Source organism: Oncorhynchus kisutch, linkage group LG22 (genome assembly GCF_002021735.2).
Source record: "Oncorhynchus kisutch isolate 150728-3 linkage group LG22, Okis_V2, whole genome shotgun sequence".
Classification (NCBI taxonomy): Eukaryota; Metazoa; Chordata; class Actinopteri; order Salmoniformes; family Salmonidae; genus Oncorhynchus; species Oncorhynchus kisutch.
The window spans coordinates 53975284-53999767 of NC_034195.2; the positions used below are offsets into that span (position 1 = coordinate 53975284).

Below are 24484 nucleotides of genomic sequence, written 5' to 3' on the forward strand. Positions count from 1 at the left end.
AGGGGATGAGGTAATAATCTGGTCAGGTAGTAGTAGACCCTGTTAGATAAAGGGATGAGGTAATAATCTGGTCAGGTAGACCCTGTTAGATAAGGGGATGAGGTAATAATCTGGTCTGGTAGTAGTAGACCCTGTTAGATAAAGGGATGAGGTAATAATCTGGTAGTAGTAGAGCCTGTTAGATAAGGGGATGAGGTAATAATCTGGTCAGGTAGACCCTGTTAGATAAGGGGATGAGGTAATAATCTGGTAGTAGTAGAGCCTGTTAGATAAGGGGGATGAGGTAATAATCTGGTCAGGTAGACCCTGTTAGATAAGGGGATGAGGTAATAATCTGGTAGTAGTAGACCCTGTTAGATAAGGGGATGAGGTAATAATCTGGTAGTAGTAGAGCCTGTTAGATAAAGGGATGAGGTAATAATCTAGTCAGGTAGTAGACCCTGTTAGAAAAGGGGATGAGGTAATAATCTGGTAGTAGTAGAGCCTGTTAGATAAGGGGATGAGGTAATAATCTGGTAGTAGTAGACCCTGTTAGATAAGGGGATGTGGTAATAATCTAGTCAGGTAGTAGACCCTGTTAGATAAGGGGATGAGGTAATAATCTGGTAGTAGTAGACCCTGTTAGATAAGGGGATGAGGTAATAATCTGGTCTGGTAGTAGTAGACCCTGTTAGATAAAGGGATGAGGGAATAATCCGGTCAGGTAGACCCTGTTAGATAAAGGGATGAGGTAATAATCTGGTAGTAGTAGAGCCTGTTAGATAAGGGGATGAGGTAATAATCTGGTAGTAGTAGAGCCTGTTAGATAAGGGGATGAGGTAATAATCTGGTAGTAGTAGACCCTGTTAGATAAGGGGATGAGGTAATAATCTGGTCAGGTAGACCCTGTTAGATAAGGGGATGAGGTAATAATCTGGTAGTAGTAGACCCTGTTAGATAATGGGATGAGGTAATAATCTGGTCTGGTAGTAGTAGAGCCTGTTAGATAAGGGGATGAGGTAATAATCTGGTAGTAGTAGACCCTGTTAGATAAAGGGATGAGGTAATAATCTGGTCAGGTAGTAGTAGACCCTGTTAGATAAAGGGATGAGGTAATAATCTGGTCAGGTAGTAGTAGACCCTGTTAGATAAAGGCATGAGGTAATAATCTGGTCAGGTAGACCCTGTTAGATAAGGGGATGAGGTAATAATCTGGTCAGGTAGACCCTGTTAGATAAGGGGATGAGGTAATAATCTGGTAGTAGTAGAGCCTGTTAGATAATGGGATGAGGTAATAATCTGGTCTGGTAGTAGTAGAGCCTGTTAGATAAGGGGATGAGGTAATAATCTGGTAGTAGTAGACCCTGTTAGATAAAGGGATGAGGTAATAATCTGGTCAGGTAGTAGTAGACCCTGTTAGATAAAGGGATGAGGTAATAATCTGGTCAGGTAGTAGTAGACCCTGTTAGATAAAGGCATGAGGTAATAATCTGGTCAGGTAGACCCTGTTAGATAAGGGGATGAGGTAATAATCTGGTCAGGTAGACCCTGTTAGATAAGGGGATGAGGTAATAATCTGGTAGTAGTAGACCCTGTTAGATAAGGGGATGAGGTAATAATCTGGTAGTAGTAGAGCCTGTTAGATAAAGGGATGAGGTAGTAATCTAGTCAGGTAGTAGACCCTGTTAGATAAGGGGATGAGGTAATAATCTGGTAGTAGTAGAGCCTGTTAGATAAGGGGATGAGGTAATAATCTGGTAGTAGTAGACCCTGTTAGATAAGGGGATGAGGTAATAATCTAGTCAGGTAGTAGACCCTGTTAGATAAGGGGATGAGGTAATAATCTGGTAGTAGTAGACCCTGTTAGATAAGGGGATGAGGTAATAATCTGGTCTGGTAGTAGTAGACCCTGTTAGATAAAGGGATGAGGTAATAATCTAGTCAGGTAGACCCTGTTAGATAAGGGGATGAGGTAATAATCTAGTCAGGTAGACCCTGTAAAATAAGGGGATGAGGTAATTATCTGGTCTGGTAGTAGACCCTGTTAGATAAAGGGCTGAGGTAATAATCTAGTCAGGTAGACCCTGTTAGATAAGGGGATGAGGTAATAATCTGGTAGTAGTAGACCCTGTTAGATAAGGGGATAAGGTAATAATCTGGTAGTAGTAGACCCTGTTAGATAAGGGGATGAGGTAATAATCTGGTAGTAGTAGAGCCTGTTAGATAAGGGGATGAGGTAATAATCTGGTAGTAGTAGAGCCTGTTAGATAAGGGGATGAGGTAATAATCTGGTAGTAGTAGACCCTGTTAGATAAGGGGATGAGGTAATAATCTGGTAGTAGTAGACCCTGTTAGATAAAGGGATGAGGTAATAATCTGGTAGTAGTAGAGCCTGTTAGATAAGGGGATGAGGTAATAATCTGGTAGTAGTAGAGCCTGTTAGATAAGGGGATGAGGTAATAATCTGGTAGTAGTAGACCCTGTTAGATAAGGGGATGAGGTAATAATCTAGTCAGGTAGTAGACCCTGTTAGATAAGGGGATGAGGTAATAATCTGGTAGTAGTAGACCCTGTTAGATAAGGGGATGAGGTAATAATCTGGTCTGGTAGTAGTAGACCCTGTTAGATAAGGGGATGAGGTAATAATCTGGTCTGGTAGTAGACCCTGTTAGATAAAGGGATGAGGTAATAATCTAGTCAGGTAGACCCTGTTAGATAAGGGGATGAGGTAATAATCTGGTAGTAGTAGACCCTGTTAGATAAGGGGATGAGGTAATAATCTGGTAGTAGTAGACCCTGTTAGATAATGGGATGAGGTAATAATCTGGTCTGGTAGTAGTAGAGCCTGTTAGATAAGGGGATGAGGTAATAATCTGGTAGTAGTAGACCCTGTTAGATAAAGGGATGAGGTAATAATCTGGTCAGGTAGTAGTAGACCCTGTTAGATAAAGGGATGAGGTAATAATCTGGTTAGGTAGTAGTAGACCCTGTTAGATAAAGGGATGAGGTAATAATCTGGTCAGGTAGACCCTGTTAGATAAGGGGATGAGGTAATAATCTGGTCAGGTAGACCCTGTTAGATAAGGGGATGAGGTAATAATCTGGTAGTAGTAGACCCTGTTAGATAAGGGGATGAGGTAATAATCTGGTAGTAGTAGACCCTGTTAGATAAGGGGATGTGGTAATAATCTAGTCAGGTAGTAGACCCTGTTAGATAAGGGGATGAGGTAATAATCTGGTAGTAGTAGACCCTGTTAGATAAGGGGATGAGGTAATAATCTGGTCTGGTAGTAGTAGACCCTGTTAGATAAAGGGATGAGGGAATAATCCGGTCAGGTAGACCCTGTTAGATAAAGGGATGAGGTAATAATCTGGTAGTAGTAGAGCCTGTTAGATAAGGGGATGAGGTAATAATCTGGTAGTAGTAGAGCCTGTTAGATAAGGGGATGAGGTAATAATCTGGTAGTAGTAGACCCTGTTAGATAAGGGGATGAGGTAATAATCTGGTCAGGTAGACCCTGTTAGATAAGGGGATGAGGTAATAATCTGGTAGTAGTAGACCCTGTTAGATAATGGGATGAGGTAATAATCTGGTCTGGTAGTAGTAGAGCCTGTTAGATAAGGGGATGAGGTAATAATCTGGTAGTAGTAGACCCTGTTAGATAAAGGGATGAGGTAATAATCTGGTCAGGTAGTAGTAGACCCTGTTAGATAAAGGGATGAGGTAATAATCTGGTCAGGTAGTAGTAGACCCTGTTAGATAAAGGCATGAGGTAATAATCTGGTCAGGTAGACCCTGTTAGATAAGGGGATGAGGTAATAATCTGGTCAGGTAGACCCTGTTAGATAAGGGGATGAGGTAATAATCTGGTAGTAGTAGAGCCTGTTAGATAATGGGATGAGGTAATAATCTGGTCTGGTAGTAGTAGAGCCTGTTAGATAAGGGGATGAGGTAATAATCTGGTAGTAGTAGACCCTGTTAGATAAAGGGATGAGGTAATAATCTGGTCAGGTAGTAGTAGACCCTGTTAGATAAAGGGATGAGGTAATAATCTGGTCAGGTAGTAGTAGACCCTGTTAGATAAAGGCATGAGGTAATAATCTGGTCAGGTAGACCCTGTTAGATAAGGGGATGAGGTAATAATCTAGTCAGGTAGACCCTGTTAGATAAGGGGATGAGGTAATAATCTGGTAGTAGTAGACCCTGTTAGATAAGGGGATGAGGTAATAATCTGGTAGTAGTAGAGCCTGTTAGATAAAGGGATGAGGTAGTAATCTAGTCAGGTAGTAGACCCTGTTAGATAAGGGGATGAGGTAATAATCTGGTAGTAGTAGAGCCTGTTAGATAAGGGGATGAGGTAATAATCTGGTAGTAGTAGACCCTGTTAGATAAGGGGATGAGGTAATAATCTAGTCAGGTAGTAGACCCTGTTAGATAAGGGGATGAGGTAATAATCTGGTAGTAGTAGACCCTGTTAGATAAGGGGATGAGGTAATAATCTGGTCTGGTAGTAGTAGACCCTGTTAGATAAAGGGATGAGGTAATAATCTAGTCAGGTAGACCCTGTTAGATAAGGGGATGAGGTAATAATCTAGTCAGGTAGACCCTGTAAAATAAGGGGATGAGGTAATTATCTGGTCTGGTAGTAGACCCTGTTAGATAAAGGGCTGAGGTAATAATCTAGTCAGGTAGACCCTGTTAGATAAGGGGATGAGGTAATAATCTGGTAGTAGTAGACCCTGTTAGATAAGGGGATGAGGTAATAATCTGGTAGTAGTAGACCCTGTTAGATAAGGGGATGAGGTAATAATCTGGTAGTAGTAGACCCTGTTAGATAAAGGGATGAGGTAATAATCTGGTCAGGTAGTAGTAGACCCTGTTAGATAAAGGGATGAGGTAATAATCTGGTCAGGTAGTAGTAGACCCTGTTAGATAAAGGCATGAGGTAATAATCTGGTCAGGTAGACCCTGTTAGATAAGGGGATGAGGTAATAATCTGGTCAGGTAGACCCTGTTAGATAAGGGGATGAGGTAATAATCTGGTAGTAGTAGACCCTGTTAGATAAGGGGATGAGGTAATAATCTGGTAGTAGTAGAGCCTGTTAGATAAAGGGATGAGGTAGTAATCTAGTCAGGTAGTAGACCCTGTTAGATAAGGGGATGAGGTAATAATCTGGTAGTAGTAGAGCCTGTTAGATAAGGGGATGAGGTAATAATCTGGTAGTAGTAGACCCTGTTAGATAAGGGGATGAGGTAATAATCTAGTCAGGTAGTAGACCCTGTTAGATAAGGGGATGAGGTAATAATCTGGTAGTAGTAGACCCTGTTAGATAAGGGGATGAGGTAATAATCTGGTCTGGTAGTAGTAGACCCTGTTAGATAAAGGGATGAGGTAATAATCTAGTCAGGTAGACCCTGTTAGATAAGGGGATGAGGTAATAATCTAGTCAGGTAGACCCTGTAAAATAAGGGGATGAGGTAATTATCTGGTCTGGTAGTAGACCCTGTTAGATAAAGGGCTGAGGTAATAATCTAGTCAGGTAGACCCTGTTAGATAAGGGGATGAGGTAATAATCTGGTAGTAGTAGACCCTGTTAGATAAGGGGATGAGGTAATAATCTGGTCAGGTAGTAGTAGACCCTGTTAGATAAAGGCATGAGGTAATAATCTGGTCAGGTAGACCCTGTTAGATAAGGGGATGAGGTAATAATCTGGTCAGGTAGACCCTGTTAGATAAGGGGATGAGGTAATAATCTGGTAGTAGTAGAGCCTGTTAGATAATGGGATGAGGTAATAATCTGGTCTGGTAGTAGTAGAGCCTGTTAGATAAGGGGATGAGGTAATAATCTGGTAGTAGTAGACCCTGTTAGATAAAGGGATGAGGTAATAATCTGGTCAGGTAGTAGTAGACCCTGTTAGATAAAGGGATGAGGTAATAATCTGGTCAGGTAGTAGTAGACCCTGTTAGATAAAGGCATGAGGTAATAATCTGGTCAGGTAGACCCTGTTAGATAAGGGGATGAGGTAATAATCTAGTCAGGTAGACCCTGTTAGATAAGGGGATGAGGTAATAATCTGGTAGTAGTAGACCCTGTTAGATAAGGGGATGAGGTAATAATCTGGTAGTAGTAGAGCCTGTTAGATAAAGGGATGAGGTAGTAATCTAGTCAGGTAGTAGACCCTGTTAGATAAGGGGATGAGGTAATAATCTGGTAGTAGTAGAGCCTGTTAGATAAGGGGATGAGGTAATAATCTGGTAGTAGTAGACCCTGTTAGATAAGGGGATGAGGTAATAATCTAGTCAGGTAGTAGACCCTGTTAGATAAGGGGATGAGGTAATAATCTGGTAGTAGTAGACCCTGTTAGATAAGGGGATGAGGTAATAATCTGGTCTGGTAGTAGTAGACCCTGTTAGATAAAGGGATGAGGTAATAATCTAGTCAGGTAGACCCTGTTAGATAAGGGGATGAGGTAATAATCTAGTCAGGTAGACCCTGTAAAATAAGGGGATGAGGTAATTATCTGGTCTGGTAGTAGACCCTGTTAGATAAAGGGCTGAGGTAATAATCTAGTCAGGTAGACCCTGTTAGATAAGGGGATGAGGTAATAATCTGGTAGTAGTAGACCCTGTTAGATAAGGGGATGAGGTAATAATCTGGTAGTAGTAGACCCTGTTAGATAAGGGGATGAGGTAATAATCTGGTAGTAGTAGACCCTGTTAGATAAAGGGATGAGGTAATAATCTGGTCAGGTAGTAGTAGACCCTGTTAGATAAAGGGATGAGGTAATAATCTGGTCAGGTAGTAGTAGACCCTGTTAGATAAAGGCATGAGGTAATAATCTGGTCAGGTAGACCCTGTTAGATAAGGGGATGAGGTAATAATCTGGTCAGGTAGACCCTGTTAGATAAGGGGATGAGGTAATAATCTGGTAGTAGTAGACCCTGTTAGATAAGGGGATGAGGTAATAATCTGGTAGTAGTAGAGCCTGTTAGATAAAGGGATGAGGTAGTAATCTAGTCAGGTAGTAGACCCTGTTAGATAAGGGGATGAGGTAATAATCTGGTAGTAGTAGAGCCTGTTAGATAAGGGGATGAGGTAATAATCTGGTAGTAGTAGACCCTGTTAGATAAGGGGATGAGGTAATAATCTAGTCAGGTAGTAGACCCTGTTAGATAAGGGGATGAGGTAATAATCTGGTAGTAGTAGACCCTGTTAGATAAGGGGATGAGGTAATAATCTGGTCTGGTAGTAGTAGACCCTGTTAGATAAAGGGATGAGGTAATAATCTAGTCAGGTAGACCCTGTTAGATAAGGGGATGAGGTAATAATCTAGTCAGGTAGACCCTGTAAAATAAGGGGATGAGGTAATTATCTGGTCTGGTAGTAGACCCTGTTAGATAAAGGGCTGAGGTAATAATCTAGTCAGGTAGACCCTGTTAGATAAGGGGATGAGGTAATAATCTGGTAGTAGTAGACCCTGTTAGATAAGGGGATGAGGTAATAATCTGGTAGTAGTAGACCCTGTTAGATAAGGGGATGAGGTAATAATCTGGTAGTAGTAGAGCCTGTTAGATAAGGGGATGAGGTAATAATCTGGTAGTAGTAGAGCCTGTTAGATAAGGGGATGAGGTAATAATCTGGTAGTAGTAGACCCTGTTAGATAAGGGGATGAGGTAATAATCTGGTAGTAGTAGACCCTGTTAGATAAAGGGATGAGGTAATAATCTGGTAGTAGTAGAGCCTGTTAGATAAGGGGATGAGGTAATAATCTGGTAGTAGTAGAGCCTGTTAGATAAGGGGATGAGGTAATAATCTGGTAGTAGTAGACCCTGTTAGATAAGGGGATGAGGTAATAATCTAGTCAGGTAGTAGACCCTGTTAGATAAGGGGATGAGGTAATAATCTGGTAGTAGTAGACCCTGTTAGATAAGGGGATGAGGTAATAATCTGGTCTGGTAGTAGTAGACCCTGTTAGATAAGGGGATGAGGTAATAATCTGGTCTGGTAGTAGACCCTGTTAGATAAAGGGATGAGGTAATAATCTAGTCAGGTAGACCCTGTTAGATAAGGGGATGAGGTAATAATCTGGTAGTAGTAGACCCTGTTAGATAAGGGGATGAGGTAATAATCTGGTAGTAGTAGACCCTGTTAGATAATGGGATGAGGTAATAATCTGGTCTGGTAGTAGTAGAGCCTGTTAGATAAGGGGATGAGGTAATAATCTGGTAGTAGTAGACCCTGTTAGATAAAGGGATGAGGTAATAATCTGGTCAGGTAGTAGTAGACCCTGTTAGATAAAGGGATGAGGTAATAATCTGGTCAGGTAGTAGTAGACCCTGTTAGATAAAGGGATGAGGTAATAATCTGGTCAGGTAGACCCTGTTAGATAAGGGGATGAGGTAATAATCTGGTCAGGTAGACCCTGTTAGATAAGGGGATGAGGTAATAATCTGGTAGTAGTAGACCCTGTTAGATAAGGGGATGAGGTAATAATCTGGTAGTAGTAGAGCCTGTTAGATAAAGGGATGAGGTAATAATCTAGTCAGGTAGTAGACCCTGTTAGAAAAGGGGATGAGGTAATAATCTGGTAGTAGTAGAGCCTGTTAGATAAGGGGATGAGGTAATAATCTGGTAGTAGTAGACCCTGTTAGATAAGGGGATGTGGTAATAATCTAGTCAGGTAGTAGACCCTGTTAGATAAGGGGATGAGGTAATAATCTGGTAGTAGTAGACCCTGTTAGATAAGGGGATGAGGTAATAATCTGGTCTGGTAGTAGTAGACCCTGTTAGATAAAGGGATGAGGGAATAATCCGGTCAGGTAGACCCTGTTAGATAAAGGGATGAGGTAATAATCTGGTAGTAGTAGAGCCTGTTAGATAAGGGGATGAGGTAATAATCTGGTAGTAGTAGAGCCTGTTAGATAAGGGGATGAGGTAATAATCTGGTAGTAGTAGACCCTGTTAGATAAGGGGATGAGGTAATAATCTGGTCAGGTAGACCCTGTTAGATAAGGGGATGAGGTAATAATCTGGTAGTAGTAGACCCTGTTAGATAATGGGATGAGGTAATAATCTGGTCTGGTAGTAGTAGAGCCTGTTAGATAAGGGGATGAGGTAATAATCTGGTAGTAGTAGACCCTGTTAGATAAAGGGATGAGGTAATAATCTGGTCAGGTAGTAGTAGACCCTGTTAGATAAAGGGATGAGGTAATAATCTGGTCAGGTAGTAGTAGACCCTGTTAGATAAAGGCATGAGGTAATAATCTGGTCAGGTAGACCCTGTTAGATAAGGGGATGAGGTAATAATCTGGTCAGGTAGACCCTGTTAGATAAGGGGATGAGGTAATAATCTGGTAGTAGTAGAGCCTGTTAGATAATGGGATGAGGTAATAATCTGGTCTGGTAGTAGTAGAGCCTGTTAGATAAGGGGATGAGGTAATAATCTGGTAGTAGTAGACCCTGTTAGATAAAGGGATGAGGTAATAATCTGGTCAGGTAGTAGTAGACCCTGTTAGATAAAGGGATGAGGTAATAATCTGGTCAGGTAGTAGTAGACCCTGTTAGATAAAGGCATGAGGTAATAATCTGGTCAGGTAGACCCTGTTAGATAAGGGGATGAGGTAATAATCTGGTCAGGTAGACCCTGTTAGATAAGGGGATGAGGTAATAATCTGGTAGTAGTAGACCCTGTTAGATAAGGGGATGAGGTAATAATCTGGTAGTAGTAGAGCCTGTTAGATAAAGGGATGAGGTAGTAATCTAGTCAGGTAGTAGACCCTGTTAGATAAGGGGATGAGGTAATAATCTGGTAGTAGTAGAGCCTGTTAGATAAGGGGATGAGGTAATAATCTGGTAGTAGTAGACCCTGTTAGATAAGGGGATGAGGTAATAATCTAGTCAGGTAGTAGACCCTGTTAGATAAGGGGATGAGGTAATAATCTGGTAGTAGTAGACCCTGTTAGATAAGGGGATGAGGTAATAATCTGGTCTGGTAGTAGTAGACCCTGTTAGATAAAGGGATGAGGTAATAATCTAGTCAGGTAGACCCTGTTAGATAAGGGGATGAGGTAATAATCTAGTCAGGTAGACCCTGTAAAATAAGGGGATGAGGTAATTATCTGGTCTGGTAGTAGACCCTGTTAGATAAAGGGCTGAGGTAATAATCTAGTCAGGTAGACCCTGTTAGATAAGGGGATGAGGTAATAATCTGGTAGTAGTAGACCCTGTTAGATAAGGGGATGAGGTAATAATCTGGTAGTAGTAGACCCTGTTAGATAAGGGGATGAGGTAATAATCTGGTAGTAGTAGAGCCTGTTAGATAAGGGGATGAGGTAATAATCTGGTAGTAGTAGAGCCTGTTAGATAAGGGGATGAGGTAATAATCTGGTAGTAGTAGACCCTGTTAGATAAGGGGATGAGGTAATAATCTGGTAGTAGTAGACCCTGTTAGATAAAGGGATGAGGTAATAATCTGGTAGTAGTAGAGCCTGTTAGATAAGGGGATGAGGTAATAATCTGGTAGTAGTAGAGCCTGTTAGATAAGGGGATGAGGTAATAATCTGGTAGTAGTAGACCCTGTTAGATAAGGGGATGAGGTAATAATCTAGTCAGGTAGTAGACCCTGTTAGATAAGGGGATGAGGTAATAATCTGGTAGTAGTAGACCCTGTTAGATAAGGGGATGAGGTAATAATCTGGTCTGGTAGTAGTAGACCCTGTTAGATAAGGGGATGAGGTAATAATCTGGTCTGGTAGTAGACCCTGTTAGATAAAGGGATGAGGTAATAATCTAGTCAGGTAGACCCTGTTAGATAAGGGGATGAGGTAATAATCTGGTAGTAGTAGACCCTGTTAGATAAGGGGATGAGGTAATAATCTGGTAATAGTAGAGCCTGTTAGATAAGGGGATGAGGTAATAATCTGGTAGTAGTAGACCCTGTTAGATAAGGGGATGAGGTAATAATCTGGTAGTAGTAGAGCCTGTTAGATAAGGGGATGAGGTAATAATCTGGTAGTAGTAGAGCCTGTTAGATAAGGGGATGAGGTAATAATCTGGTAGTAGTAGACCCTGTTAGATAAGGGGATGAGGTAATAATCTGGTAGTAGTAGACCCTGTTAGATAAAGGGATGAGGTAATAATCTGGTAGTAGTAGAGCCTGTTAGATAAGGGGATGTGGTAATAATCTGGTAGTAGTAGACCCTGTTAGATAAGGGGATGAGGTAATAATCTGGTAGTAGTAGAGCCTGTTAGATAAGGGGATGAGGTAATAATCTGGTAGTAGTAGACCCTGTTAGATAAAGGGATGAGGTAATAATCTAGTCAGGTAGTAGACCCTGTTAGATAAGGGGATGAGGTAATAATCTGGTCTGGTAGTAGTAGAGCCTGTTAGATAAGGGGATGAGGTAATAATCTGGTAGTAGTAGAGCCTGTTAGATAAGGGGATGAGGTAATAATCTGGTCAGGTAGACCCTGTTAGATAAGGGGATGAGGTAATAATCTGGTAGTAGTAGACCCTGTTAGATAAGGGGATGAGGTAATAATCTGGTAGTAGTAGAGCCTGTTAGATAAAGGGATGAGGTAATAATCTGGTAGTAGTAGAGCCTGTTAGATAAGGGGATGAGGTAATAATCTGGTAGTAGTAGAGCCTGTTAGATAAGGGGATGAGGTAATAATCTGGTAGTGGTAGACCCTGTTAGATAAGAGGGATGAGGTAATAATCTGGTAGTAGTAGAGCCTGTTAGATAAGGGGATGAGGTAATAATCTGGTCAAGTAGTAGTAGACCCTGTTAGATAAAGGGATGAGGTAATAATCTGGTCAGGTAGACCCTGTTAGATAAGGGGATGAGGTAATAATCTGGTCTGGTAGTAGTAGACCCTGTTAGATAAAGGGATGAGGTAATAATCTGGTAGTAGTAGAGCCTGTTAGATAAGGGGATGAGGTAATAATCTGGTCAGGTAGACCCTGTTAGATAAGGGGATGAGGTAATAATCTGGTAGTAGTAGAGCCTGTTAGATAAGGGGGATGAGGTAATAATCTGGTAGTAGTAGACCCTGTTAGATAAAGGGATGAGGTAATAATCTGGTAGTAGTAGACCCTGTTAGATAAGGGGATGAGGTAATAATCTGGTCAGGTAGTAGACCCTGTTAGATAAGGGGATGAGGTAATAATCTGGTCAGGTAGTAGTAGACCCTGTTAGATAAAGGGATGAGGTAATAATCTGGTCAGGTAGACCCTGTTAGATAAAGGGATGAGGTAATAATCTGGTAGTAGTAGAGCCTGTTAGATAAGGGGATGAGGTAATAATCTGGTAGTAGTAGAGCCTGTTAGATAAGGGGATGAGGTAATAATCTGGTAGTAGTAGACCCTGTTAGATAAGGGGATGAGGTAATAATCTGGTCAGGTAGTAGTAGACCCTGTTAGATAAGGGGATGAGGTAATAATCTGGTCAGGTAGTAGTAGTGGTTAGCGGCAGGGAAGCCTAGTGGTTAGAGCGTTGGACTAGTAACCTGGAAGTTTACAAATCTGTCGTTCTGCCCCTGAACAGGTAGTTAACCCACCACTGTGGGCCCTCATTGAAAATAAGAATTTGTTCTTAACTGACTTGCCTAGTTAAATAAAGGTAAAAAAATAAATCTATGGCTGACTACACACACTAATCTCATGACATGGACTCAAGCCGTAGAGATACAATACAAATGTTCTATTTAATTCTGTGCACACGGCATAAACTGCATCATATACAGGCAACGGCCATAATTACAAACTCATTGACTGATCCTGCATGGCTACGTTGGTAGACTGGCTACGTTGGTAGAGCGTGGCTACGTTGGTAGAGAGTGGCTACGTTGGTAGAGAGTGGCTACGTTGGTAGAGAGTGGCTACGTTGGTAGAGCGTGGCTACGTTGGTAGAGTGTGGCTACGTTGGTAGAGCATGGCTACGTTGGCTACGTTGGTAGAGCATGGCTACGTTGGCTACGTTGGTAGAGCATGGCTACGTTGGCTACGTTGGTAGAGCGTGGCTACGTTGGTAGAGCGTGGCTACGTTGGCTACGTTGGTAGAGCGTGGCTACGTTGGCTACGTTGGTAGAGCATGGCTACGTTGGTAGAGCATGGCTACATTGGCTACGTTGGTAGAGCATGGCTACGTTGGTAGAGCGTGGCTACGTTGGTAGAGCGTGGCTACGTTGGTAGAGCATGGCTACGTTGGTAGAGCATGGCTACGTTGGTAGAGAGTGGCTACGTTGGTAGAGCGTGGCTACGTTGGTAGAGTGTGGCTACGTTGGTAGAGCATGGCTACGTTGGCTACGTTGGTAGAGCATGGCTACGTTGGCTACGTTGGTAGAGCATGGCTACGTTGGCTACGTTGGTAGAGCATGGCTACGTTGGCTACGTTGGTAGAGCATGGCTACGTTGGCTACGTTGGTAGAGCGTGGCTACGTTGGTAGAGCGTGGCTACGTTGGCTACGTTGGTAGAGCATGGCTACGTTGGCTACGTTGGTAGAGCATGGCTACGTTGGTAGAGCATGGCTACATTGGCTACGTTGGTAGAGCATGGCTACGTTGGTAGAGCGTGGCTACGTTGGTAGAGCGTGGCTACGTTGGTAGAGCATGGCTACGTTGGTAGAGCATGGCTACGTTGGTAGAGCGTGGCTACGTTGGTAGAGAGTGGCTACGTTGGTAGAGCGTGGCTACGTTGGTAGAGTGTGGCTACGTTGGTAGAGCATGGCTATGTTGGTAGAGCGTGGCTACGTTGGTAGAGTGTGGCTACGTTGGTAGAGCATGGCTACGTTGGCTACGTTGGTAGAGCATGGCTACGTTGGCTACGTTGGTAGAGCATGGCTACGTTGGCTACGTTGGTAGAGCATGGCTACGTTGGTAGAGCGTGGCTACGTTGGTAGAGCGTGGCTACGTTGGCTACGTTGGTAGAGCATGGCTACGTTGGCTACGTTGGTAGAGCATGGCTACGTTGGTAGAGCATGGCTACATTGGCTACGTTGGTAGAGCGTGGCTACGTTGGTAGAGCGTGGCTACGTTGGTAGAGCATGGCTACGTTGGTAGAGCATGACTACGTTGGTAGAGCATGGCTACGTTGGTAGAGCGTGGCTACGTTGGTAGAGCATGACTACGTTGGTAGAGCATGGCTACGTTGGTAGAGCGTGGCTACGTTGGTAGAGCGTGGCTACGTTGGTAGAGCGTGGCTACGTTGGTAGAGCGTGGCTACGTTGGCCGAGGATCGTGGGTTTGATTCCCGCTGGGGTCACAGTCGCTCCAGATAAAAGCGTCTGAATGTTAAAGCTCAGTTCTCAGTATGACCTCTATGGCCGCATTTTTCCTACTCTGCTGATGTTGTAGAAGTCATTTTCTGGAGCTCTGCCTCACACCAAAACAAACGTACTGTATCAACACTCATTACCTGTCTTGAACAATGTCACACACAAGCAATGGAATAATTATACATCTGAGGATGCGTATTTATGACCTTGTAGCTTCGTTATGTAGCCTGCTGTTGTGTATAACTCACTTTTTCCCCCTACCTCCCTCTCGTCTCGTCTCACCCCCCTCCCCCCTGCTCCCCTCCCTTCCACCTCTCCTCCCTCTCGTCTCACCCCCCCCCCCCGCTCCCCTCCCTTCCACCTCTCCTCCCTCTCGTCTCACCCCCCTGCTCCCCTCCCTTCCACCTCTCCTCCCTCTCGTCTGAACCCCTGCTCCCCTCCTTTCCACCTGATCTCCCTCACGTCCCACCCTCGCTCCCCTACACCTCTCCTCCCTCTCGTCTCACCCTCCCTCTCATCTCACCCCCCCGCTCCCCTCCACCTCTCCTCCCTCTCATCTCACCCCCCCCACTCCCCTCCCTTCCACCTCTCCTCCCTCTCATCTCACTCCCCCCACTCCCCTCCCTTCCACCTCTCCTCCCTCTCATCTCACCCCCCCCACTCCCCTCCCCTCCACCTCTCCTCCCTCTCATCTCACCCCCCCCCACTCCCCTCCCTTCCACCTCTCCTCCCTCTCATCTCACCCCCCCCCTGCAAAACTGTCTCTGCACCCCATGACAAAATGTGTAGAATTGCAGGAACTAAGCTTTAAACCTGCAACATGTTCTCTCTGCCAACAAGAGAGGTGTGAACAGTTCTTGTGCCCATAGATGTGGCAGGCTGGGGATTCCCCAATGCTGGAAGGGGGGCCTGAGTGAGAAAGTTTGGGAACCTCTAGTCTATACAGGATGGTCTAGTAACTAACAGTCACTAACTCTCCTTCCTCTCTAGCCCCAGTGGTCTTGACAGGATAGTCTACTAACTCTCCTTCCTCTCTAGCCCCAGTGGTCTTGACAGGATGGTCTACTAACTCTCCCTCCTCTCTAGCCCCAGTGGTCTTGACAGGATGGTCTACTAACTCTCCCTCCTCTCTAGCCCCAGTAGTCTTGACAGGATGGTCTACTAACTCTCCCTCCTCTCTAGCCCCAGTGCTCTGGAGGATGACGAGGAGGACGAAGGTCACACAGTGGTGGCCACGGCCCGTGGGATCTTCAACTGTAACGGCGGGGTGCTGAGCTCCATCGAGACGGGAGTCAGCATCATCATCCCCCAGGGAGCCATCCCCGACAGCATAGAACAGGAGATCTATTTCAAGGTTTGCCGGGACAACAGCATCCTGCCCCCCCTGGACAAGGAGAAAGGTATTTCTAATGTTTACATGTTTTCTTAGTGCCCAGTGGATAGTATATCTTACTTTTGTTTCATCTAGTTGTAGTGCTGCCAACTGAGAACCCTGGGAAAAAATAAGAGTTTTGATCTCCTGGTTCACCTCTAACTTCCATCCCTTTCAACTGTTTCCGCCCCGTTTGTCAACATCTTAAAATATTCAGAGCAGAATATAAATATGTCAGTCTTGTTTCTGTCTATTCCATCCAGGAGAGACTCTGCTCAGCCCTCTGGTGATGTGTGGGCCTCACGGTCTTAAGTTCCTGAAGCCGGTGGAGCTGCGTCTACCTCACTGTGCGTCTATGACCCCAGATGGTTGGTCTTTTGCTCTAAAATCCTCCGACTCCTCGTCGGGTACGCTGTCCTCTATCTCTGTCCTTTTGGGGGGTTGGGTCAGGGCTTCAGGTGGCTTGTGTGATTGGTTGGGTCAGGGCTTCAGGTGGCTTGTGTGATTGGTTGGGTCAGGGCTTCAGGTGGCTTGTGTGATTGGTTGGGGGATGGGTCGGAGCCTTGTGTGATTGAGGAGGGGTCACCATAGAGTTGGATAGAGGGTACACTTGATAGGGTGTCCCTAAGGAGCAGGGTTGGGGTCAGTTCCAGTCAAGTAAATGGAAATTCCAAGTCAATAATATATATATATATACATTTTTTTTTTTAAATGAATTGATTTCTCAATACACAGAATGAAGAGCTCTTAAATTCAAAAAATGTTTCCATCTTCTTTTTTCTTATTTTAAATGTATAAAATCACTTCCTGACTTGTATAAATTGAGATGGAATTGACCCCTGCCAAGGAGAGATCTGGATCATCATCATCATCAATCTTTTAAATCATCTCCTGGTTCCAATGCTCCAGTCATTCCATTTTGTTTTTCACAACATTGCATTTTCTTCATGGGGTTTTGTAACAGTCAGTATCCACCTACTTCGTTATTTCTGACAGTAGCTACAATGTGAGATATTTTCTTTTCTTTTCACTAAACATATTGCTAATCCATTTTTAAGGCTTTAAATTTGGTCAGAAGCTGAATATGTACACAGTTCTACAGTTGAGAAAAAATTACAAAAAAAATATTTTAAGTAAGTAGAAGTATTAAGCTATCTGTGGTTTATGTACAGCATCTAAATATATATTTCTCACAAACAACATACTGATGATTTTACACAAAATCATCATCGGCATATGCTGTTATTTGCGGCCTGTTACGGCACTCTTAACATAACACTGGGCCTTCAAAACCAATTTAAAGAAACACACACTAAGAAAGACAAATGACTAACCCGACCGACCGATAACTGTTCTTGTTTCTCTAAATCCTCCAGGTGACCCCAAGACATGGCAGAACAAGTCTCTTCCAGGAGACCCCAACTACCTGGTGGGAGCCAACTGTGTGTCTGTGCTCATCGATCACTTCTGAACATAGAGGGAGACAGCTGGCCTGTTACTGAATGTGTTAGATCAGGGGACAGCCACAGACTGCAACGTTACCCCCACTCTCCTGCTGTTGTGACCCCTTTGCCCTGTTGTCTCCCTCCCAGGCAGCAGGAGGCAGCACTGCTTGACTTGATGAAGTACAAACTTTTATTCTTGAATATATTCTTATGTTCTTGAACTTGAATATTGAACATTAAAGTTGTTTATGGTGACCACCCCTGGGAAAAGTAGGAGGAGTCCCAGTGAAGTGGGAGGAGTCTCAACACAGCATCCTATCCCAGCGCTGTGCTCTCCTTTTCCCACCCACCCTTTTTTTTTTTGGTGCTTTAACTAAAGGCTTGCAAAAAATCTAAAACTGTTAAAAACGAAAATATATAATAAAAATGGAACTGTTGTTGGAATGCATGACCAGTGCCACAGACTGACTGAATAATAATCTAATTAAGATTTTTTTCAACATTTTTAGCAGGTTGCAAGACAGAGGAACATTTAAAAAAAATAAATAATTGAATATTGCAACGGAAATTTTTACAACTTACTGTATGCACTCACAAACAGAAAGGTTGGTATATGCAAAAGCTTTTTTTGTTTGTGAGGTTGTTTGTGGTCATGCGTTTCGCTCTTAAGGATATCTGAGGACTTTGGAAATGCAGCTGAGCCTCACTCAAGGGTTATGAGGGAACCTTGGTACTGTAGGCATCATTTAAAACACAACACCGTTTTGAAGGTAATACTGAAGACTGAAGTTAATGTATTGGCATTGGGATGCCCCCGTTTGATTGGTCTGTCCATCTTTAGAAGAACTACTGAATGTTTTACCACAGATCAATAAAATGTCACTGACTTGATTTGACAAACTCCTGCAGCTGTCTAGAGATCTATGCATGTGCTTCGACTCAGGTCCAGAAGCCTGCTACTACTAAATTCAAACACATTAAGAGTCCCATCTTACACTGCAAGCAGTGATGCCTTATCTGCATTTTAACTTTAAAAAAACATCAGATCTTTACGTTTTAGTGATTTAAGAAATTATGGGGGGAAAAAAACAAACAAAAAAACAAATTGGAACAAAAGAAATGTAATTTCACTGCATTTTGAACTTGGATTAACTATAATATGAGGCTGATGAAGAGGTCATGCTTTCTTTTCCTGCTATGCATTTTGAAGTTTCAGAGGAAATACTACAAATGGAAAACACTAGAACATAAATTGTGGCTGTATATAATGGCCTTGGTTCGCTTTAAATTCACTTTTGTACATCTTTGTCATTTTGTATAAAAAGAGGTCAAAAAAAATAATAATTGTTTATTAAAAAAATTTAAAAAATTGTGATTTCATTGGTTATGTTTGTATTCTGGTTATACTTACCCTGAGCCTTGGAACTGACCTAAGCAGTAATAAAATACAACTTGTCTACCAACATACATATACACACACCACTAGTATTTAAAGGCATTTTTAACAGTCAAATAACTTGTTATTGTTATTTACAAAAATAGAAAAAGGTTTTTTGTACTAATAGAGGATTTTATTAAAACTGTGCTATTTTCGTTTGATAATGATAACACTGCTTTCTTTTTTCCAGTGTGGCTGCAATTTAGTTTTATTTATGTTCAATGCTCCTTTTGCAACACATTTCTAAATATACCACTGTATTAATAAAATATATATTTTTTAAAGTAGTGCTTGGTTTGAGACTTCAATCGTGATAAGATAATACATTGAGTATTATTGAGGGGAGTTTGATTAAGCTGAACCGCGGTGCACCAGGCTATGACGTGAAAGGGGGAAAAAACGGTGAGGGAGGAGGGCTCTTTTCAAATGGAACAGTAATCTGCGCTGTCCTCCATCATTCTTAAAATGGCGGAAGTTTGGAACCACCAAGACTCTTCCTAGAGCTGGGCGCCTGACCAAACTGAGCAAACGGGGGAGAAGGGCTTTGGTCAGGGAGGTGACCAAGAACCAAATGGTCACTCTGACAGAGCTCCAGATTTCATCTGTGGAGATGGGAGAACCTTCCAGAAGGACAACCATCTCTGCAGTACACCACCAATCAGGCCTTTATGGTAGAGTGACCAAACATAAGCCACTTCTCAGTAAAAAGGCACATGACAGCCAGCTTGGAGTTTGCCAAAAGGCACCTAAAGACTATGAAAAACAAGATTACTGGTCTGATGAAGTCAAGATTGAACTCTTTGGCCTGAATGCCAAGCATCACGTCTGGAGGAAACCTGGCACCATCCCTTCATCATGCTGTGGGGATGTTTTTCAGCGGCAGGGACTGGGAGACTAGTCAGGATCGAGGCAAAGATGAACGGAGCAAAGTACTGAGAGATCCTTGATGAAAACCTGCTCCAGAGCACTCAGAACCTCAGACTGGGGGCTTAGGTTCCCCTTCCAACAGGACAATGACCCTAAGCACACAGCCAAGACAACGCAGGAGTGGCTTCAGGGCAAGTCTCCGAATGTCCTTGAGTGGCCCAGGCAGAGCCCTGACTTGAACCCGATCGAACATCTCTGGAGAGACCTGAAAATAGCTGTGCAGCTACGCTCCCCATCCAACCTGACAGAGCTTGAGAGGATCTGCAGAGAAGAATGGGAGAAACTCCCCAAATACAGGTGTGCCAAGCTTGTAACGTCATACCCAAGAAGACTCGAGGCTGTAATCGCTGACAAAAGGTGCTTCAACAAAGTACTGAGTAAAGGGTCTGAATACTTAATGTGATTTCATTTTTTTTAAATATATATAAATTAGCAAAAATGGATTAAACAGTTTTTGCGTTGTCTTTATGGGGTATTGTATGTAGATTGAGGGGGGGAAACGATTTAATCAATTTTAGAATAAGGCTGTAACCAAACAAAATGGAAAAAGTGAAGGGTCTGAATATTTCCCGAGGGCACTGTATTTCAAAACCATAAATACTTTAAAACCAACTAGCAAGCACTACACATTTTATTCACGAAATCTACTTTTCTAGGTACGAAACTAGAAATCCCTTTCATGGGATTCCCTCTGCATTCTAAAAGGGACCATTATGACATCATTTCTTACATCACATCCACTTTCATGGGATTCCCTCTGCATTCTAAAAGGGCCCATTATGACATCATTTCTTTACATCCCATCCACTTTCATGGGATTCCCTCTGCATTCTAAAAGGGCCCATTATGACATCATTTCTTACATCCACTTTCATGGGATTCCCTCTGCATTCTAAAAGGGCCCATTATGACATCATTTCTTACATCCCATCCACTTTCATGGGATTCCCTCTGCATTCTAAAATGGCCCATTATGACATAATTTCTTACATCCACTTTCATGGGATTCCCTCTGCATTCTAAAAGGGCCCATTATGACATCATTTCTTACATCCACATCCACTTTCATGGGATTCCCTCTGCATTCTAAAAGGGCCCATTATGACATCATTTCTTACATCACATCCACTTTCATGGGATTCCCTCTGCATTCTAAAAGGGCCCATTATGACATCATTTCTTGCATCACATCCACTTTCATGGGATTCCCTCTGCATTCTAAAAGGGCCCATTATGACATCATTTCTTTACATCCCATCCACTTTCATGGGATTCCCTCTGCATTCTAAAAGGGTCCATTATGACATCATTTCTTACATCCCATCCACTTTCATGGGATTCCCTCTGCATTCTAAAAGGACCCATTATGACATCACTTCCTACATTCCATTTACTGTAAATGCAACTTGACACAAATCAGCTACTTTCATCACTTTTCCAACAACCGACAAAAAAGATCAAGCGTATGATATCTTGAGATGGAAGCTGTTAAACAGTCTGATGGCCTTGAGATAGAAGCTGTTTAACAGTCTGATGGCCTTGAGATAGAAGCTGTTAAACAGTCTGATGGCCTTGAGATGGAAGCTGTTAAACAGTCTGATGGCCTTGAGATGGAAGCTGTTTAACAGTCTGATGGCCTTGAGATGGAAGCTGTTTAACAGTCTGATGGCCTTGAGATGGAAGCTGTTTAACAGTCTGTTGCGCCAGCTCTGTTGCGCCTTCTTCATCACGCTGTCTGTGTGGGTGGACCAATTCAGTTTGTCCGTGATGTGTACACAGAGGAACTTAAAAATGTCCACTTTCTCCACTGCTGTCCCTTTGATGTGGATAGAGGGTTGCTCCCTCTGCTCTTTCCTGAAGTCCACGATCATCTCCTTTGTTTTGTTGACGTTGAGTGAGAGGTTGTTTTCCTGACACCACACTGAGTGCCCTCACCTCCTCCCTGTAGGCCGTCTCGTCGTTCATGGTAGTCAAGCCCACTACTGTTGTGTCGTCTGCAAACTTGATGATTGAGTTGAAGGCGTACGTGGCCACGCAGTCATGGGTGAGCAGGGAGTACAGGAGGGGGCTGAGCACGCAGACAACTGAACAGCTGACCCCAGTGTTGAGGGTCAGCGAGGTGGAGATGTTGTTTCCTACCTTCCCCACTTGGGGGCGGACCGTCAGAAAGTCCAGGACCCAATTGCACAAGATGGGGTTGAGGCTTGATGATGAGCTTGGAGGATACTATGGTGTTGAATGGTGAGCTATAGTCAATGAACAGCATTCTTACATAGGTGTTCCTCTTGTCCAGATGGGATAGGGCAGTGTGCACTGTGATGGCGATTGCGTCGTCTGTGGACCTGTTGGGGCGGTATGCAAACTGAAGTGGGTCTAGAGTGACAGGTAAGGTGAAGGTGATATGATCCTTGACTAGTCTCTCAAAGCACTTCAATGACAGTGAGTGCTACGTGGCACACACATGCATGTGGGGTTCTGGGAGAGGAAGTGTGTCCATCTGATGAATGGGCAGATGAACGCAATGAAATGTCCTGTATGCCTTGAATTTATTTTGTTTTGTTGTTGTCTGACATTGATGTTGAAAGAATAGAGAGAGATGCTGAATTCTTTGAGAGGAATGTGCTGATTGATGAGCACTTCTTTAAGGCTGGAGTCCTCCCAGAGTTAACTGGGAAACCTTTCTTCCAGAAGGTCTGATTGACACTGGGAGGAGGTGCCACTGTGATAATGAAGATGATTCACCTTCAGACTACCACAACAATTCATGGGAGGTGCCACTGTGATAATGAAGATGTTTCGCCTTCAGACTACTACAACAATGCATGGGAGGTGCCACTGTGATAATGAAGATGATTCGCCTTCAGACTACCACAACAATTCATGGGATGTGCCACTGTGATAATGAAGATGATTCGCCTTCAGACTACTACAACAATGCATGGGAGGTGCCACTGTGATAATGAAGATGATTCGCCTTCAGACTACCACAACAATGCATGGGAGGTGCCACTGTGATAATGAAGATGATTCGCCTTCAGACTACCACAACAATTCATGGGAGGTGCCACTGTGATAATGAAGATGATTCGCCTTCAGACTACTACAACAATGCATGGGAGGTGCCACTGTGATAATGAAGATGATTCGCCTTCAGACTACCACAACAATGCATGGGAGGTGCCACTGTGATAATGAAGATGATTCGCCTTCAGACTACCACAACAATGCATGGGAGGTGCCACTGTGATAATGAAGATGATTCACCTTCAGACTACCACAACAATTCATGGGAGGTGCCACTGTGATATAATGAAGATGATTCACCTTCAGACTACCACAACAATTCATGGGAGGTGCCACTGTGATATCAAATCAAATCAAATCAAATTTATTTATATAGCCCTTCGTACATCAGCTGATATCTCAAAGTGCTGTACAGAAACCCAGCCTAAAACCCCAAACAGCAAGCAATGCAGGTGGAGAAGCACAGTGGCTAGGAAAAACTCCCTAGAAAGGCCAATACCTAGGAAGAAACCTAGAGAGGAACCAGGCTATGTGGGGTGGCCAGTCCTCTTCTGGCTGTGCCGGGTGGAGATTATAACAGAACATGGTCAAGATGTTCAATGTTCATAAATGACCAGCATGGTCGAATAATAATAAGGCAGAACAGTTGAAACTAGAGCAGCAGCACAGTCAGGTGGAAGTTGAAACTGGAGCAGCAGCATGGCCAGGTAGACTGGGGACAGCAAGGAGTCATCATGTCAGGTAGTCCTGGGGCATGGTCCTAGGGCTCAGGTCAGTTGAAACTGGAACAGCAGCATGGCCAGGTGGACTGGGGACAGCAAGGAGTCATCATGTCAGGTAGTCCTGGGGCATGGTCCTAGGGCTCAGGTCCTCCGATATAATGAAGATGATTCGCCTTCAGACTACCACAACAATTCATAGGAGGTGCCACTGTGATAATGAACATGATTCACCTTCAGACTACCACAACAATTCATGGGAGGTGCCACTGTGATAATGAACATGATTCACCTTCAGACTACCACAACAATTCATCGGAGGTGCCACTGTGATAATGAACATGATTCACCTTCAGACTACCACAACAATTCATGGGAGGTGCCACTGTGATATAATGAAGATGATTCGCCTTCAGACTACCACAACAATGCATGGGAGGTGCCACTGTGATATAATGAAGATGATTCGCCTTCAGACTACCACAACAATTCATAGGAGGTGCCACTGTGATATAATGAAGATGATTCGCCTTCAGACTACCACAACAATTCATGGGAGGTGCCACTGTGATATAATGAAGATGATTTGCCTTCAGACTACCACAACAATTCAATTGTCTTTGTTAAATTGTTAAAATATTACATGTTAGATATTGCTGCAAGGTCGGAACTAGAAGCACAAGCATTTCGCAACACTCACATTAACATCTGCTAACCCTGTGTACAGTATGTGACCAATAACATCTGCTAACCCTGTGTACAGTATGTGACCAATAACATCTGCTAACCCAGTGTACAGTATGTGACCAATAACATCTGCTATCCCTGTGTACAGTATGTGACCAATAACATCTGCTAACCCTGTGTACAGTATGTGACCAATAACATCTGCTAACCCAGTGTACAGTATGTGACCAATAACATCTGCTAACCCAGTGTACAGTATGTGACCAATAACATCTGCTAACCCAGTGTACAGTATGTGACCAATAACATCTGCTAACCCTGTGTACAGTATGTGACCAATAACATCTGCTAACCCTGTGTACAGTATGTGACCAATAACATCTGCTAACCCTGTGTACAGTATGTGACCAATAACATCTGCTAACCCTGTGTACAGTATGTGACCAATAACATCTGCTAACCCAGTGTACAGTATGTGACCAATAACATCTGCTAACCCAGTGTACAGTATGTGACCAATAACATCTGCTAACCCTGTGTACAGTATGTGACCAATAACATCTGCTAACCCTGTGTACAGTATGTGACCAATAACATCTGCTAACCCTGTGTACAG

At 43.3% G+C, this 24484-nt stretch overlaps 1 protein-coding gene across 1 annotated transcript in view; it reads left to right on the forward strand.

Moving 5' to 3' along the window:
• Positions 1–18443, forward strand: part of LOC109885810 (tight junction protein ZO-1) — a 194484-nt gene extending 176041 nt beyond the window's left edge. Inside the window, exons 30-32 of the mRNA XM_031801464.1 lie at positions 15439–15656; positions 15892–16035; positions 17005–18443. Of these exons, the coding sequence (XP_031657324.1) occupies positions 15439–15656; positions 15892–16035; positions 17005–17099 (457 nt within the window). The 3' untranslated portion in view covers positions 17100–18443. The remainder of the gene's footprint in view (positions 1–15438; positions 15657–15891; positions 16036–17004) is intronic.
• Positions 18444–24484: the final 6041 nt, after the last annotated feature.